This window comes from Vulpes lagopus, chromosome 1 (genome assembly GCF_018345385.1).
Source record: "Vulpes lagopus strain Blue_001 chromosome 1, ASM1834538v1, whole genome shotgun sequence".
Lineage (NCBI taxonomy): Eukaryota > Metazoa > Chordata > Mammalia > Carnivora > Canidae > Vulpes > Vulpes lagopus.
Genome location: NC_054824.1, coordinates 112,772,984 through 112,789,823, shown reverse-complemented (window position 1 = coordinate 112,789,823; position 16,840 = coordinate 112,772,984). Strand labels below are relative to the sequence as shown.

The 16,840-nt window shown below is 39.6% G+C and overlaps 1 protein-coding gene across 14 annotated transcripts in view; it reads left to right on the top strand.

Annotated features, from left to right (window-relative positions):
- Positions 1-16,840, top strand: part of ARHGAP28 (Rho GTPase activating protein 28) — a 242,221-nt gene that overhangs the window by 165,756 nt on the left and 59,625 nt on the right. For 12 of the 14 annotated variants that reach the window (XM_041768030.1, XM_041768034.1, XM_041768083.1 and 9 more), the window contains 3 exons: positions 195-284; positions 7,431-7,515; positions 16,316-16,458. In XM_041768030.1, the coding sequence (XP_041623964.1) occupies positions 195-284; positions 7,431-7,515; positions 16,316-16,458 (318 nt within the window). The remainder of the gene's footprint in view (positions 1-194; positions 285-7,430; positions 7,516-16,315; positions 16,459-16,840) is intronic. The other 2 variants (XM_041768012.1, XM_041768039.1) reach the window with 1 other exon arrangement.

The window sequence follows — 16,840 nt, the reverse complement described above, 5'->3', positions numbered from 1 at the left end:
GGGGCCAGTGTGTCTGTCAAAGGGCCTGGCATTTAGCTACTCATAGCAGTGTTCTCTAAAGGACTGAATACGTTTGTCCCTGCCCAGGCAGTCACAACTTCGTATAGTGTCACACACATCTAAACATATATACATAGTGTAATACACAGAAGTGTTAACCTGAATAAGAAGAGTACTTTTACTTTTCCATTTAGACAGATGATGCTTCTCTCAACAGTACCACCCTGTCAGGTGGGTCCCAAGATGAAGAAGGGAGTTTCGTAGTTCCCAGGAGTGGCTCTGTGGTAAGTCATCGCATGCCCAAATAGTTGCACATTGGGGCAAAGTTGAAAGTTCAAGGCAGGAAGAAGCAATTTCTTCAAAACAGATAAGAAAACCTTGAACTGAGATTGCAGAGAAACCACAGCTTCCAGGAGACCCACTAACATTTTAATAGGAAGTAGGAAACTCAAAACTGAGGAATGACTAGATCTCAGTTTCAAAAAGAACTCCATAAATTAATACCACTGTAGTCAGAAACCAAAGGATGTTCTCTGCGTATATCAAGCCTGGGGAGGAGTCTGTTACTGTTGGTCCTCTTGGCTGTGTTCACACCAATAATCCGGCCTTATTCTGCCATTTAACCCAGAAGTCCTTTTTCCCTGCAGGATAGATTAGAAAGCCTTCATTCTGATGCTGAAAGCGTTACTGCCTTAGATCTCAGGCAGGACTCACTCATAGACATCCTCCACTTCAGACACATTCACTCTCTTGGTCTTGAGTAACAGAACTTGTACCTTTCTTTGGTCAGAAAATCTTATCATTCTCTCACCCCCACCCCCGCCTCTGCAGAACCACTGGACATCCCCACTTGGTGTCTCTGTGCAGGTGCTCTGGCAGGAGGTGATACGGTGCCCTGGAAGTAGTGAGAGACCCTGTTCAATGATACTGGTTTTTCGATGGCAAGTTGATGGCTGGCAAAAGCACGTCAGTCATGGAATTGGAGGAGGCCCATTCACATGAACCTCTGCACAGTAGTTTCTTATCTTTCTTCCAGTTGCAGACAAAGGATGGTTGATGTTCACATGCACAGCACACTCAGTAGATTCCCCATTGTTCAGAGAGACAATGCTGTTAGCCCCAGGTGAAGGAGCTTTTCTGTTGTGTTTTTAGATTTTTGGTTTTGAGGTTGCTTTGTTACACAGTGATCACATAAGAACCATAAAAGAATGTGACATTTGTCAATGAGTAACTTATCAATAGCCCTACAGGTTATGGCACAGATGGGCTAGGGCTTACTCACAGTGACTGACCTACCAGGCTCTAAATTCAGCTGCTACTTTCCTATTTAAGATTGTGCATTGACATTCAAATGAGGGAGCATGTCTCTGTTTTAGATAATTTCGAGTGCACCCTACTTACTGATGGATGGAAACAAAGTAAGTCATTCATCCACAAGCTCTGAGAGCTACTGAAGTGAGAGGAGTTACCTATAATAGACCTTTTGCAGGGATCCCTGTATGGCTCAGCGGTTTAGCGCCTGCCTTTGGCCCAGGGCGTGATCCTGGAGTCCTGGGATAGAGTCTCACGTCGGGCTCCCTGCATGGAGCCATTTCTTATCTTTTCCCTCTGACTGTGTCTCTGCCTCTCTCTCTCTTTGTGTGTCTCTCATGAATAAATAAATAAAATCTTTAAAAAAAAATAGACCTTTCGCAGTTGTGCTGTGATGCCCCTGTGACTGGAGACTCCTGCTGTAATAAGGCTTTTGCACAGGATCCTGTATTGTGTCTCAGCTTGGTGGTACCATGAGCCCAGGGCACCATCCCCAAACATTTGCCTCAATTCTGCCTACATGCTCCCTCTGCATGCTCATCAGAGACCTGTGGATTTTGTCTTGTAAAGTGAGAATATTTCTACTCCGTTCTTTCCCTGTAACTACTTCCTTAGTATGGAAACTCATCATCATCTTTTTTTGTTTCTCACAAAACTATCTTTTATGGCTTCCTTTCTGAAAATTCTTTTTAATTCTAAGAACTTTTCATTTGATTTTATAATTTGTGCAGATAATCTGAAATAGTGAAAGTTTTCTTTACTCAGTCCTTAAAATAGTAATTTTATTTCTTTTCCCTGTCTTTTTTGACTAACCACAATCACTTATTACACTAAATAATAATTAATGGGGACCTTTTGATAAGTTTTTTATTTCCTCATGAATTCTTCCAAGTTTCATTATTAAGAAGAATATTAGTTCTAGGTTTCTGAGTCTTATAGTTGTTTTTATCAGGAATAGAGATTGAATTATATAAAGTAATTGTTCATCATCTAGTAAAATAAGTATATTTTTCTTTGTTAAGCAATTTGTTTAGAAAATTCTGTTGAGGGACTCCCAGGTGGCTCAGTGGTTGAGCATCTGCCTTCGGCTCAGGTCCTGATCCCACGGTCCTGGGATCAAGTCCTGCATCAGGCTCCCTGCAGAGAGCCTGCTTCTCCCTCTACCTGTTCTCTGCCTCTCTGTGTGTCTCCCATGAATAAATAAATAAAATCTTTAAAAAAATAATATTCTGTTTATAAGTCTTTATAATATTGAATTATAATTTTGTTGCTAAAATAAACCCTACTTATTAATATTATTCTTTTATTACATTATATAATATATTGTACTATTTTCGCATTTTTAACAACTATTAGTGGGATTCTAATAGCGGGGTTAGCCTATATATAATTTCTTTTTGTTGTTACAGAGTTATACTAATCTTGGAATGAATATGTTAAGATTTTGAAACTTTTTTCAGTATTTTGGATCCAGATATTAAACTTTGGAGTAAATATATAATCTATAAACTCCATTATATTTAAGTTTGTATTGTAATATTTTTATGAAACCTCCAAGGCCTGGCATCAGTGTAGACCGTGTTTTGATTACTTTTTCAGTGAATATGGTTTTGTAGTTATATTCCTTTCTATCCTAAATGGTATGAGTTTTGGTAATGTATATTCATTGCAGCAAAACATTGAGTTTATTTAGCATTTTAAATATATGATGTTTGTGTACACACACATATATAAAAATATACACACTTATTTAGGTGTATAATTTTTAAATTTTCTGTGAGGTAGCTATTTTTCCTCTTTTGTTTCTAATATTTATGTCTTTTATCCCAATTAGAGCTATAGTTGCCTATATCAGCGGTACTTTTTAGGAAGTCACTACCTTTAATTAATGAGGTATACTTTTTCTGTTGTATTTGTTTAATTTTTATTGATTTTTCATTCATTCTTAGTTCTACTTGTATAATTTTTTCTAGTCTCTTGGATTATAAACATTTATTTTAAATTTTTTTATTTGCATTTAAGTTTAAGAATCTCTGAATAATAGTTTATCTTTTATCATGAATTTTTGGAATTTAATGCTCTTACTGTCTTAAATTTCTTATAACGCTTATAATTTCACATGTGATTTCATTTTTAATCCACAATATTATTGGAATGCCTTTAAATTCACATTTGGATATATTTTGTAATATTGTTTGTTTTATTTCAAAGTTGATGCATATTTGTCAGTGAATGTGACTTACTTATCTCTGAGGTATTGAGTATTTACTCAAAGGAGACAAAAATACTAATTCGAAAAGGTATATGCACCTGTGTTTGCAAAATTATTTACAGTAGCCAATAAATGGAGGTGACCCAATTGCCCATTATAGATGAATGGATAAAGATGTTGTATACATATATACAGTGGAATGTTACTCAGCCATAAAAAAGAATGAGATCTTGCCATTTGCAACAACATGGGTGGGTCTACAGGATGTGTAATGCTCAGTCAAGTAAGACAGAGAAAAACAACATATGATTTTACTCATATGTGGAATTTTAGAAACAAAACAAATGAACAAAATGAAAAGAGACAAAAAACAGATTCTTACATACAGAGAACAAAGTGGCATTGCAGAGGAGAGGTGGGTGTGAGGATGGATGAAATAGATAAAGAGGATGAGGAGTACAGTTATCTGGATAAAGACTGAAAAGTAAATAGAAATGTTGAATCAGTATATTGCCACCTGAAATTAATGTAACACTGTATGTTAATTATACTTCAATTTAAAAAATAAACATTTACCTCTGGGGAATTTGGCAAGATGTAGATTTATCAGTTCTGATCTCAGGTACAGAAAGGGAAGAAAGAGAATCTTATTATCTGTATTAACTCAAAGCAGCTTTTACACATAAAATTATAACACATAGATTCAAACCTTGAGAAGAAAAGAAGCAGCTAGACAGCATCAGGAAGGTCAGAAGCATCTTCTGAGTCAGTGACATTTTCCTGCAAGTAATGAATGTGGAAAATGTTTGGTATGGTGTTTCTTTCATGTGAAAAAAAATGTCATACACTCAAAATCTAGTTTTGAGAGAACTCAAGCAGGTAGTGCCAACCTTCTACAGGTTGGAATTTAAAATAATCATCCCCCATATATTTTACTCTCCAATCCCAGTGCTGCATGATTTAGGCAACAGAGCAAGCTCCATTGGCTGGTAAACATTGCCTTTCCCTACTAGTTGAAGCCCCAGCCTCTTGTGTTTAGACACATAGGGAAATGGTAGGATCTGTTATGGACAAGCAAAGGAAGTGTGAATTAAATGGGAGTGGCATTAATATTTCCAGTATATTAAAATAACTAGTAAAAATTTAAACAATGCTAGCATTGTTTAATGGGTGAGTGGATGTTTTAAAACTATTAATACCAAGCCCCTAACCTTTTCACTCAACCTACTTCAGAACTCAGAGTCCATTTATTAGTAGTTTTCTCCTTCACCATATCCATGCTTTAACACATGAAATGTTCCTTTGTTTTGTTCTGCTTTGTTTTAACTGTTATGAGTGTCTTGACTTCTCTACCTGGCTTTCCAAGCCTTCTAATAATTTGAGTTGACCATCCTAACCAAAATATTTCTCATATTTTTCTAATACCTTGTCTCATCTCCTGGCACACCAGTCTCTCCACAATGACATGTAGCTGAAATGTTTATACCTCCATTTCAGGCCTAAATGCTTTTGCTAGCCATCTCTGCTTCTGTAAGTCTTCTCCACCATGCTTTGAGTTCCAGCTCAGGTTCATCCACCTCTGGGTGAAACCCTTCCAGGCTGCACCTCTTTCCTCTCCATTACCCTCCAGTAAACATATAGTTGTGTTGTAGAAATTAGCTCTTAGCATTAGGTTGATTGTTTTTTAACATTGTTCCATAAATGTTACTCTATATTCCTCATTATAAATAATAGCTCAAGAGCAGGGATCACAATTTAAACTTCTGCCTCCTCTAAGATAGGCCCAGAATAATTTACATTACAAAGGGCAGGTACACTCCTTCAGTCCATAGGCTGGCTAGAGGCCAAGTAAACCAACTCAGCAGATGAACACTTCTCTACTTCACAGCTTACGGAATTGACATTTAGTAAGCTTAAGCATCCCAAACCATCAGTTTCATCCTGTAGATAAATGTCTCTAGGTTTTCAAGAGTTGTCTCCCATAGGTGAGTTATTTCAAAGTTTGAGAAAGCTTTTTTTTTTTTAAACTTGAGAAGACTACCGAAACGTGGTCCATATCATTTTAAAGATTTTAGTGTATAGGTAATCTTTATTCTGTAGTTTAGTTTTTAGGGCTACCAAAAATCTGATTGACAATGAATTGTATGGCTCTAGACCTTTTCATGTCTTTTCATTCTTCTACCAATTATAGTAATTGGAAATCTGTGTTTAATAATTGACATGTATTTACTTGATTTTTTACACAATCAGGAGTGTGTCATATCCTTTGAAATAAAATAGGAAAAAGAGAACACAAGGCTCAGAATTTGAGACTCCTTTGTATAATTTGTAGCATATGATAGAGGATCTTTCATGAAGCAGATGTTCAGTTATTACTAAATAAATATGAGAATAAAAGAAGCAACATCAGACTCAGGAAAAATGAACAGACATTATATTGAGTAGTACATAAAAGATTTCTGATTGAATAGCAGATTTTCATCATCACACATTCATAGATAATAACTCCCACATTAAAATTAATACTGACAGGGGATCCCTGGATGGCGCAGGGGTTTAGCGCCTGCCTTTGGCCCAGGGCGTGATCCTGGAGACCCGGGATCGAGTCCCACGTCGGGCTCCCGGTGCATGGAGCCTGCTTCTCCCTCTGCCTATGTCTCTGCCTCTCTCTCTCACTGTGTGCCTATCATAAATAAATAAAAAATAAAGTTGTCAAAAAAAAATTAATACAGAAATGGCAGGATTTGTGTATCAATTTTTTACTAATACCCTCCAGACTTGAGCAGTTGACTAGCTTCATGGGGCTTTACAAAGATACTCAACTTCTGGGGCATCTGGGGGGCTCAGTGAGTTAAGCATCTGCCTTCTGCTCAGGTCATGATCCCAGGGTCCTGGGTTTGAACTAGCAGGGAGTCTGCTTTGCCCTCTGCCCCTCCCCCCATCATGCATGGTGTGTCTCTGTCTCTCTCTATCTCTATCTCTCTCAAATAAATAAAATCTTTTTTTAAAAAAGAGAAAAGACATTCAACTTCTTATAATATTGGAGGGGAGGACAGTGCTTTGGCAGTATCTTGGTAAAGAAAGTACCAAATTAGAAACTGAACTAGAAAATATTTTAAAGTTTTTGGTAGTCATGATCACTCTGTATTTTGTCATGGAGGAGTCAGTATGTTAATTTTAAAAAATAGCCAACCCTCATATTGTGCTCAGTGTGTATCAGATATTGCTTATTGTGATTTATACAGGATAAGCCATTTAAAATTCATAATACCTCTTCATATGTTCTATTATCATCATCATTTTACAGATTAGGAGATTAAACAATAGCAAACTCGAGTGACTTGCTCAAAGTCACACAGTAAGAACCTGGACTAGAATCCCAGCAGTCTTGCCCCACAGTCCTTTCCATTAGCCATCTACCTATGTCATCACCTGGGATTTAAGACCAACACGTGTGCCCACCACATCAAGAATAACACTGTAATTGTCAAACCATGTGACATCAAGCATTTAATTTTTACGTTTGAGGAGGGGTATAAGCAGCAAATTCTCAAGAGTTGCCCTGACCTTGACATAAGTTCTCCATTGAGAAACTTGTGTGAGCTATACAGGTTTGGACTGAACACAGGAACAGAAAATCAGGTGCAGGCCCAGTATGAAATCAAGAATGGCTTTGTGTGAAAAGAACTTTTGTAACCTGCAGAATATAAATCAGATTGAAATGTGGGGTGGTTCTATCCTTTTAAAATGGAACAATTAAATAAGTATGGGATTTAGTGATTTACCACCTAAGGATGAGTCTTTCAATTAACATAGTTTTCATTAATGATTTCAAATAAGTTACTTTTTATAAGGTAAAATATTTATAAGGTAAAATATCTTGTGTTCATCTTCCCTTGTTTCGCAGTCTATACTTGAGACTATTCCAGCTCTACCAGTTCATTCCAATGGATCTTCAAACCCTGGACAGTCAGTTCAGAATGCAGTGAGTGGTGAGTGACACATCCTTCTATATTGAACTTACACTGTGTCTTCTTGCGTTTATTCTAGCACTCAGTAAAGTTAACAGTGATTTTGTTAAGGCAAAATGTGTGGGGTTTTTTCCTATTTTGATTTTATCACTCCAGCACTCACTCCCTGCCAGCTCCAAACACCCCATTCTATCGCACCAGACAAAATTAATTGAGCCAAATTGGAAGCAGAATCTTTTTCTCCTTCACTGCCATCACATCATTTAGAAACTACTCACTTGGGGAGTGTCTTTGATTTAAGGTCTTTTTCACAAGTAATCTGGATCTGCTTAATAGTTGCAAATGGGCCAGAAGTAGGACACTTCCAAAACTCTCTGCTAATGCTCAAGTGTATACAGCACCACAGCAGCTCTTAGTGTATGTACAAGGCTACAGGGTTAGCTTTTAACTGGCCTCTTTCACTTGAGTGTTGTGTGTGCTACATGGGCTCAGTATGGAACCAGAAATCCTCCTTATAGGAACTAGGCTCTTACAAGGCCCTACTTTGGTGATTCCCTGAGATTTTTCCTAAATATGTGCCACTTCTCATTTACAACATAACTTCATGCTTTCAGCATTAGCTTCAAAATCCAAATAAGCTGGGGTGATGAAAATGTTCTGATGTTTGTTACTCAGTTCAAATCATGCCACTAAAAGATAAATGTCTACTTGGAGTGGTTTATTGGTTTGGAACACTGTAATAATTGCACTCTGAAGAATCTGTCTATAGAGCCTTCAGAAGTTGGAGTATTATTGAACACCTGGGTGGCTCAGTTGGTTGGGTATCTGACTTGATTTCAGCTCTGGTCATGATCTGGGGATTGTGGGGTTGAACCCCTACACTGGGTTCTGCATTCAGCAGGGAGTCTGCTTCCCTCCCTTCCTCTCCCTATGCCCCTTCACCACTCAATGCACACTCATGTGCTTCTGCACTCTCTCTCTCAAATAAATCTTTACCAAAAAAAAAAAAAAAAAAAAAGAGAGGGAGAGAGAGAGAAGTAGAGTATTTTTAACAATTGGTTTTCTTCTTTAAATGCAAACCTCTGGGATGCCAGAGTGGCTTAGTGGTTGAGCATCTGCCTAGGGCTCAGGGCATGATCCTGGTCCCTGACCAAGTCCCACATAGGGCTCCCTGCGAGGAGCCTGCTTCTCCCTCCTCTGTGTCGCTGCCTCTCTGTGTGTGTCTCTCATGAATAAATAAATAAAATAAAATATTTTTAAAAATAAATAAATGCAAACCTCTGTATGATGAGTGAAAATCAAAACTCCCCCTTGGCCATCTCTTGTTTTTATTGCATCCATTTATTGTATTTTTGATTAGTATCTGTTAAAATTTTAAAATCTATTGATTTGCAAATTTCTCCACTTAATGTTTAATGTAAGATTAATTAGGTATTCTATTATTTCTTTTTGTTGTTCTTTTTTTAGTATTTGGTTTTCCTTTTTTTTTCTTTTTCAAAAATATTTTTAATATAATAAATTTATTTTTTCTTGGTGTTCGATTTGCCAACTTACAGAATAACATCCAGTGCTCATCCCGTCAAGTGCCCCCCCTCCAGTGCCCATCACCCATTAATCCCCAACCCCAGCCCTCCTCCTCTTCCACCACCCCTAGTTCGTTTCCCAGAGTTAGGAGTCTTTTTTTTTAAAATTTTTTTCTTAACTTTTATTTATTTATGATAGTCACAGAGAGAGAGAGAGAGAGAGAGAGAGGCAGAGACACAGGCAGAGGGAGAAGCAGGCTCCATGCACTGGGAGCCCGACGTGGGATTCGATCCCGGGTCTCCAGGATCGCGCCCTGGGCCAAAGGCAGGCGCTAAACCGCTGCGCCACCCAGGGATCCCGAGTGAGGAGTCTTTATGTTCTGTCACCCTTCCTGATATTTCCCACACATTTCTTCTCCCTTCCCTTATATTCTCTTTCACTATTATTTATATTCCCCAAATGAATGAGAACATATAATGTTTGTCCTTCTCCGATTGACTTACTTCACTCAGCATAATACCCTCCAGTTCCATCCACGTTGAAGCAAATGGTGGGTATTTGTCGTTTCTAATGGCTGAGGAATATTCCATTGTATACATAGACCACCTCTTCTTTATCCATTCATCTTTCGATGGACACCGAGGGTCCTTCCTCAGTTTGGCTATTGTGGACATTGCTGCTAGAAACATCGGGGTGCAGGTGTCCCGGTGTTTCATTGCATCTGTATCTTTGGGGTAAATCCCCAACAGTGCAATTGCTGGGTCGTAGGGCAGGTCTATTTTTAACTCTTTGAGGAACCTCCACACAGTTTTCCAGAGTGGCTGCACCAGTTCACATTCCCACCAACAGTGTAAGAGGGTTCCCTTTTCTCTGCATCCTCTCCAACATTTGTGGTTTCCTGCCTTGTTAATGTTCCCCATTCTCACTGGTGTGAGGTGGTATCTCATTGTGGTTTTGATTTGTATTTCCCTGATGGCAAGTGATGCAGAGCATTTTCTCATGTGCATGTTGGTCACGTCTTTGTCTTCTCTGTGAGATTTCTCTTCATGTCTTTTGCCCATTTCATGACTGGATTGTTTGTTTCTTTGGTGTTGAGTTTAATAAGTTCTTTATAGATCTTGGAAACTAGCCCTTTATCTGATACGTCATTTGCAAATACCTTCTCCCATTCTGTAGGTTGTCTTTTAGTTTTGTTGACTGTATCCTTTGCTGTGCAAAAGCTTCTTATCTTGATGAAGTCCCAATAGTTCATTCTTGCTTTTGTTTCTTTTGCCTTCATGGATGTATCTTGCAAGAAGTTACTGTGGGTGAGTTCAAAAATGGTGTTGTCTGTGTTCTCCTCTAGGATTTTGATAGAATATTGTCTCACATTTAGATCTTTCATCCATTTTGAGTTTATCTTTGTGTATGGTGTAAGAGAATGGTCTAGTTTCATTCTTCTGCATGTGGATGTCCAATTTTCCCAGCACCATTTACTGAAGCAACTGTCTTTCTTCCAATGGATAGTCTTTCCTCCTTTACCGAATATTAGTTGACCATAAAGTTCAGGGTCCACTTCTGGGTTCTCTATTCTGATCCATTGATCTACGTGTCTGTTTTTGTGCCAGTACCACACTGTCTTGATGACCACAGCTTTGTAGTACAACCTGAAATCTGGCATTGTGAAGCCCCCAGCTATGGTTTTAGTTTTTAAAATTCCCCTGGCTGTTCAGGGTCTTTTCTGATTCCACACAAATCTTAAGATAATTTGTTCTAACTCTCTGAAGAAAGTCCATGCTATTTTGATAGGGTTTGCATTAAACATGTAAATTGCCCTGGGTAACATTGACATTTTCACAATATTAATTCTTCCAATCCATGAGCATGGAATATTTTTCCATCTCTTTGTGTCTTCCTCAATTGTTTTCAGAAGTGTTCTATAGCTTTTAGGGTATAGATCCTTTACCTCTTTGGTTAGGTTTATTCCTAGGTATCTTATGCTTTTGGGTGCAATTGTCAATGGGATTGACTCCTTAATTTCTCTTTCTTCAGTCTCATTGTTAGTGTATAGAAATGCCACTGACTTCTGGGCTTTGATTTTGTATCCTGCCATGCTACCAAATTGCTGTATGAGTTCTAGCAATCTTGGGGTGGAGGCTTTTGGGTTTTCTATGTAGAGTATCATGTCATTGGCGAAGACGAAGAGTTGACTTCTTCTTTGCCAATTTGAATGCCTTTAATGTCTTTTTGTTGTCTGATTGCTGAGGCGAGGACTTCCAGTACTATGTTGAATAGGAGTGGTGAGATTGGACATCCCTGTCTTGTTCCTGATCTTAGGGGAAAGGCTCCCAGTGCTTCCCCATTGAGAATGATATTTGCTGTGGGCTTTTCATAAATGGCTTTTAAGATGTTGAGGAATGTTCCCTCTATCCTACGCTCTGAAGAGTTTTGATCAGGAATGGATGCTGTATTTTGTCAAATGCTTTCTCTGCATCTATTGAGAGGATCATATGGTTCTTGGTTTTTCTCTTGCTGATATGATGAATCACATTGATTGTTTTACAAGTGTTGAACCTGCCTTGCATCCCAGGGATAAATCCTACTTCGCCATGGTGAATAATTTTCTTAATGTACTGTTGGATCCTATTGGCTGGTATCTTGTTGAGAATTTTTGCATCCATGTTCATCAGGGATATTGGTCTGTAATTCTCCTTTTAGGTGGGGTCTTTGTCTGGTTTTGGAATTAAGGTGATGCTGGCCTCATAGAATGAATTTGGAAGTACTCCATCTCTTTCTGTATTTCCAAACAGTTTTAGTAGAATAGGTATGGTTTCTTCTTTAAACGTTTGATAGAATTCCTCAGGGAAGCCATCTGGCCCTGGACTTTTGTGTCTTGGAGGTTTTTGATGACTGCTTCAATTTCCTCCATGGTCATTGGCCTGCTCAGGTTTTCTATTTCTTCCTGTTCTAGTTTTGGTAGTTTGTGGCTTTCCAGGAATGCGTCCATTTCTTCTAGATTGCCTAATTTATTGGTGTATAGCTGTTCATAATATGTTTTGAAAATCGTTTGTATTTCCTTGGTGTTGGTAGTGATCTCTCCTTTCTCATTCATGATTTTATTAATTTGAGTCTTCTCTCTCTTCTTTTTAATAAGGCTGGCTAGTGGTTTATCTATCTTATTAATTCTTTCAAAGAACCAACTCCTGGTGTTGTTGATCTGTTCCACAGTTCTTCTGGTCTCGATTTCATTGAGTTCTGCTCGAATCTTTATTAACTCTCTTCTTCTGCTGGGTGTAGGATCTATTTCCTGTGTTTTCTCTAGCTCCTTTAGGTGTAAGGTTAGCTTTCGTATTTGAGTTCTTTCCAGTTTTTGAATGGATCCTTGTATTGCGATGTATTTCCCCCTTAGGACTGCTTTTGCTGCACCAAGGTTTTTGAACAGTTGCATCTTCATTCTCATTAGTTTCCATGAATCTTTTTAATTCTTCCTTAATTTCCTGGTTGACCCTTTCATCTTTTAGCAGGATGGTCCTTAACCTCCACGTGTTTGAAGTCCTTCCAAGCTTCTTGTTGTGATTTAGTTCTAATTTCAAGGCATTATTGTCTGAGAATATGCAGGGGACGATCCCAATCTTTTGGTATCAGTTCAGACAATTTGTGACCCAGTATGTGGTCTATTCTGGAGAAAGTTCCATGTGCACTTGAGAAGAATGTGTATTCAGTTGAGTTTGGATATAAAGTTCTGTAGATATCTGTGAAATCCATCTGGTCCAGTGTATCATTTAAACTCTCGTTTCTTTGGAGATGTTGTGTTTAGAAGACCTATCGAGTATAGAAAGCGCTAGATTGAAGTCACCAAGTATAAGTGTATTATTATCTAAGTATGTCTTAACTTTAGTTATTAATTGATTGATATATTTGGCAGCTCCCACATTTGGGGCATATATATTGAGGATTGTTAAGTCCTCTTGTTGGATAGATCCTTTAAGCATGATATAGTGTCCCTCTTCATCTCTCACTACAGTCTTCTGGGTAAATTTTAGTTTATCTGATATAAGGATGGCTACCCCTGCTTTCTTTTGAGGACCATTTGAATGGTGAATGGTTCTCCAACCTTTTATTTTCAGGCTGTCGGTGTCCTTCTGTCTAAAATGAGTCTCTTGTAGACAGCAAATAGATGAGTCCTGCTTTTTTATCCAGTCTGAAACCCTGCACCTTTTGATGGGGTCATTAAGCCCGTTCACGTTCAGAGTTACTATTGAAAGATATGAGTTTAGTGTCATCATGATATATATTCAGTCCTTGTTTTTGTGGATTGTTCCACTGGACTTCTTAAAGGGGAATTTTAAGAGTCCCCCTTAAAATTTCTTGCAGAGCTGGTTTGGAGGTCACATATTCTTTCAGTTCCTGCCTGTCTTGGAAGCTCTTTATCTCTCCTTCCATTCTGAATGAAAGCCTTGCTGGATAAAGTATTCTTGGTTGCATGTTCTTCTCATTTAGGACCCTGAATATATCCTGCCAGCCCTTTCTGGCCTGCCAGGTCTCTGTGGAGAGGTCTGCTGTTACCCTAATATTCCTCCCCATAAAAGTCAGGGATTTCTTGTCTCTTGCTGCTTTAAGGATCTTCTCTTTATCTTTGGAATTTGCAAGCTTAACTATTAAATGTCGAGGTGTTGAATGGTTTTTATTGATTTTAGGGGGGGGGGGTATCTCTATTTCCTGGATCTGAATGCCTGTTTCCCTTCCCAGATTAGGAAAGTTTTCAGCTATGATTTGTTCAAATACATATTCTGGCCCTCTGTCCATTTTGGCGCCCTCGGGAATCCCAATTAAATGTAGGTTTTTCTTCCTCAGGCTGTCGTTTATTTCCCTTAATCTATCCTCATGGTCTTTTAATTGTTTGTCTCTTTTTTCCTCAGTTTCCCTCTTTGCCATCAACTTGTCTTCTATGTCACTCACTCGATCTTCCACCTCGTTAACCCTCGTCGTTAGGACTTCTACTTTGGATTGCATCTCATTCAATTGATTTTTAATTTCTGCCTTATTAGATCTAAATTCTGCAGTCATGAAATCTCTTGAGTCCCTTATGCTTTTTTCTAGAGCCACCAGTAGCTGTAAAATAGTGCTTCTGAATTGGCTTTCTGACATTGAATCCATATTTTGTAATTCTGTGGGAGAGAGAGGACTGTTTCTGATTCTTTCTTTTGAGGTGAGGTTTTCCTTCTAGTCATTTTGCTCAGTGCAGAGTGGCCAAAAACAAGTTGTATTGGGAAAAGTAGAAAAAGAGAGGAGAGAAAGAAGGAAAGAAAATTAAAAAAGGAAAAAGGAAGAAAAAAAGAAAAAAGAGAAGAAAAAGAGAAAAAGAAAGAAAGGGGGAAAAGGGTGGGGAAGCAAACAGAAATCAAAAAGGAAAAAAAAAACACGGGGGAGTATCTTCTGATTCTGTATACTTTAAGTCCCTTGACTTCCCCTGGAACTTGTCCGTCTAGTTGGTCTTCTGGGGGAGGGACCTGCTGTGCTGATTTTCAGGTGTTAGCACTTGGGGGAGCTGCTCAGCCCCCTGCCTGGTGCAGGGCTCAGTGGGGGTTGTTTACCTTTTTAGGCCCCAGGAGGAACAACCCTCAGTGCCCGCGGCCAACTCTGGAGCCCTAGAGTCAGCTCCCGTAGTAACCAAGGAGCTCTCCGTCTGCAGGGGCCTGGAGGCTCCGGGGCGGGGCCGCTGATCTGCTCAGCTCAGGGCAGGAGCGTCCTTGCTCTCCTGTGCTCTCCTGGCCTCTGCCTGTCCCAAGGGGAGGCCGGATCCTGGGCTGTGTGCCCGGCGCCCAGTGTTCCCGGGCTTGCGCTGTTGGATTCGCGCTCACGGTGGCGCAGCCCCCTTCTTGTGGAGCCTCAGCCCGAGCCCCTCCGAGCTGCTCCCGGAGCCGCGCAGCCCCCTCCGCACGGAGCCTCTTCCTCTACTGGAGCCGCCTCCGAGCTGCTCCCGGGGCGCAGCCCCCTCCGCGGAGCCGCCGTCCGAGCCCCTCCGAGCTGCTCCGGGTCCCACCGTGCGCGCTGTAGCCCTTAGGGAGCTCGGCGCACTCTCCTGCGCGTGCCCCAGGTGTTTGTTAGTGTCCCCGGGAGCCCGAGGGCATCCCCGCCCTCCCCGGTCCTGCTCTAACTCCCTGCGAGCCCCTTTCCGCCCGGGAAGGTTGGTGCAGCTCCTGCTTCTCCGGGACGGGGCTCTCCCGTCCTGGGGACACTCGCCCCGGCCTTAGCCCGGCTCCTCGCGGGGCCCCTCCCCCTTGGAGGCCTTTTGTTTCTTTATTTCTTTTTTCCCCCGTCTTCCTACCTTAATAGAAGCGCGAACTCTTCTCACTGTAGCATTCCAGCTGTTCTCTCTTTAAATCTCAGGCCGAATTCGTAGATTTTCAGGATGATTTGAAGGTTATCTAGGTAATTTGGTGGGGACAGGTGATTTGGGGACCCTGCTCTCCTGCCATCTTGCCCCTCCTCCCAGTACTTGGTTCCTTTAGATGAGTTCTCTTTTTTGTAGTCAAGTTTTTGTTTTGTTTTGTTTTTTTAAACGCATATGAACAGTTTTTCCAGGTGATGAGAAATGGTGGCAAACCAAATCTTAGTCAGAAATCAGAGTTTAGGATTACTCAAATGATTTCTGGATTCATTTGTTTTTGATCAAGGAATCTTAATTTCAAACTACCTCATGGAGAACATTGATGTGGAACATTTCTTGTCACCCATTTGGCTCTTTATTAATGAATATCATGCTAGGTCAGGTAACCAAATCAAATCATAAGAATTTGGATCAATTTACGTGAACAAACCTAACACTGAAGTCCAGATTGAATTCGAACGCATCCTAAGAGACAAACATCCCACAGTTTGGGAGAAAAAACAAGAGAAGTGATTTTAGGCAGGAATTCTGGGGGAGTTTTTGCTCCTTCTCCCTCTGCCTTAAGCTTCTGCTTCCCTAGGAACAGGGACATTGGGTTTAGGTGGACTTAACTGTAATATCATAAGAACATATAGAAGAAATACATCATTTGTGGGCTTTCCTCGAGTAATCCTCATTGCCTTTCATGAGAAAAAAATCTAAGATTAAAGATGTCAGATGAAATAGAAAGTTTGTTTGAATAGTTATTATAGAAATTCATTCATACGGAAGTCCAGTGATGTCACATTATTGCTTAACTGAAATTGCCTGGGTGAGTCCAATGCTATTCCTTGGATGTAAACATTCTAACATGCTTATACTTTGTGCTTATTTTATAGTACATGATGTTGATTTGGCATATAAAATATTATATATTCTTTTTTTTAGATGACAATTATCTGGAAAAAAACATTGTACCAGAAACTGAGGAGCTGTCTTTTGAAGTATCTTATTCAGAAATGGTTACAGAGGTTCCAAAAAGAAATAAATTTAAGAAGTCAGATTTTAAGAAAGAAGACTACGCTTTAACTGTATGTAAAAATTTTCATGATTATCCCAGTAACTTCCTCTGACTTTTCTATGGGACAAACTAGGATTTTTTTTTTAATATGTATGTGTGGAGGAAGAGGGCAGGCATCAGTGTTGCATAACACCAGGGCATCATGGTTGTGCACTGCACAACCTACCTAGCTATACCTGGCAGTACTGAGTTGAGGAAGAGTTCTAAAGGTATATAGTATAATACTGTTTTACAGAAGAAACAGGATTTCCTGAATGTGCGCTTTCATGTGCTTTGTATCCTTACTTATAGGTTAATGCAGCTTCTAACTATATACTAGCTTATGCCTCTAGAAGTCACATATCAGAGGGGCTACTGCAAAAAGTCACAGTCATTAAAATAAGAAGTGAGTA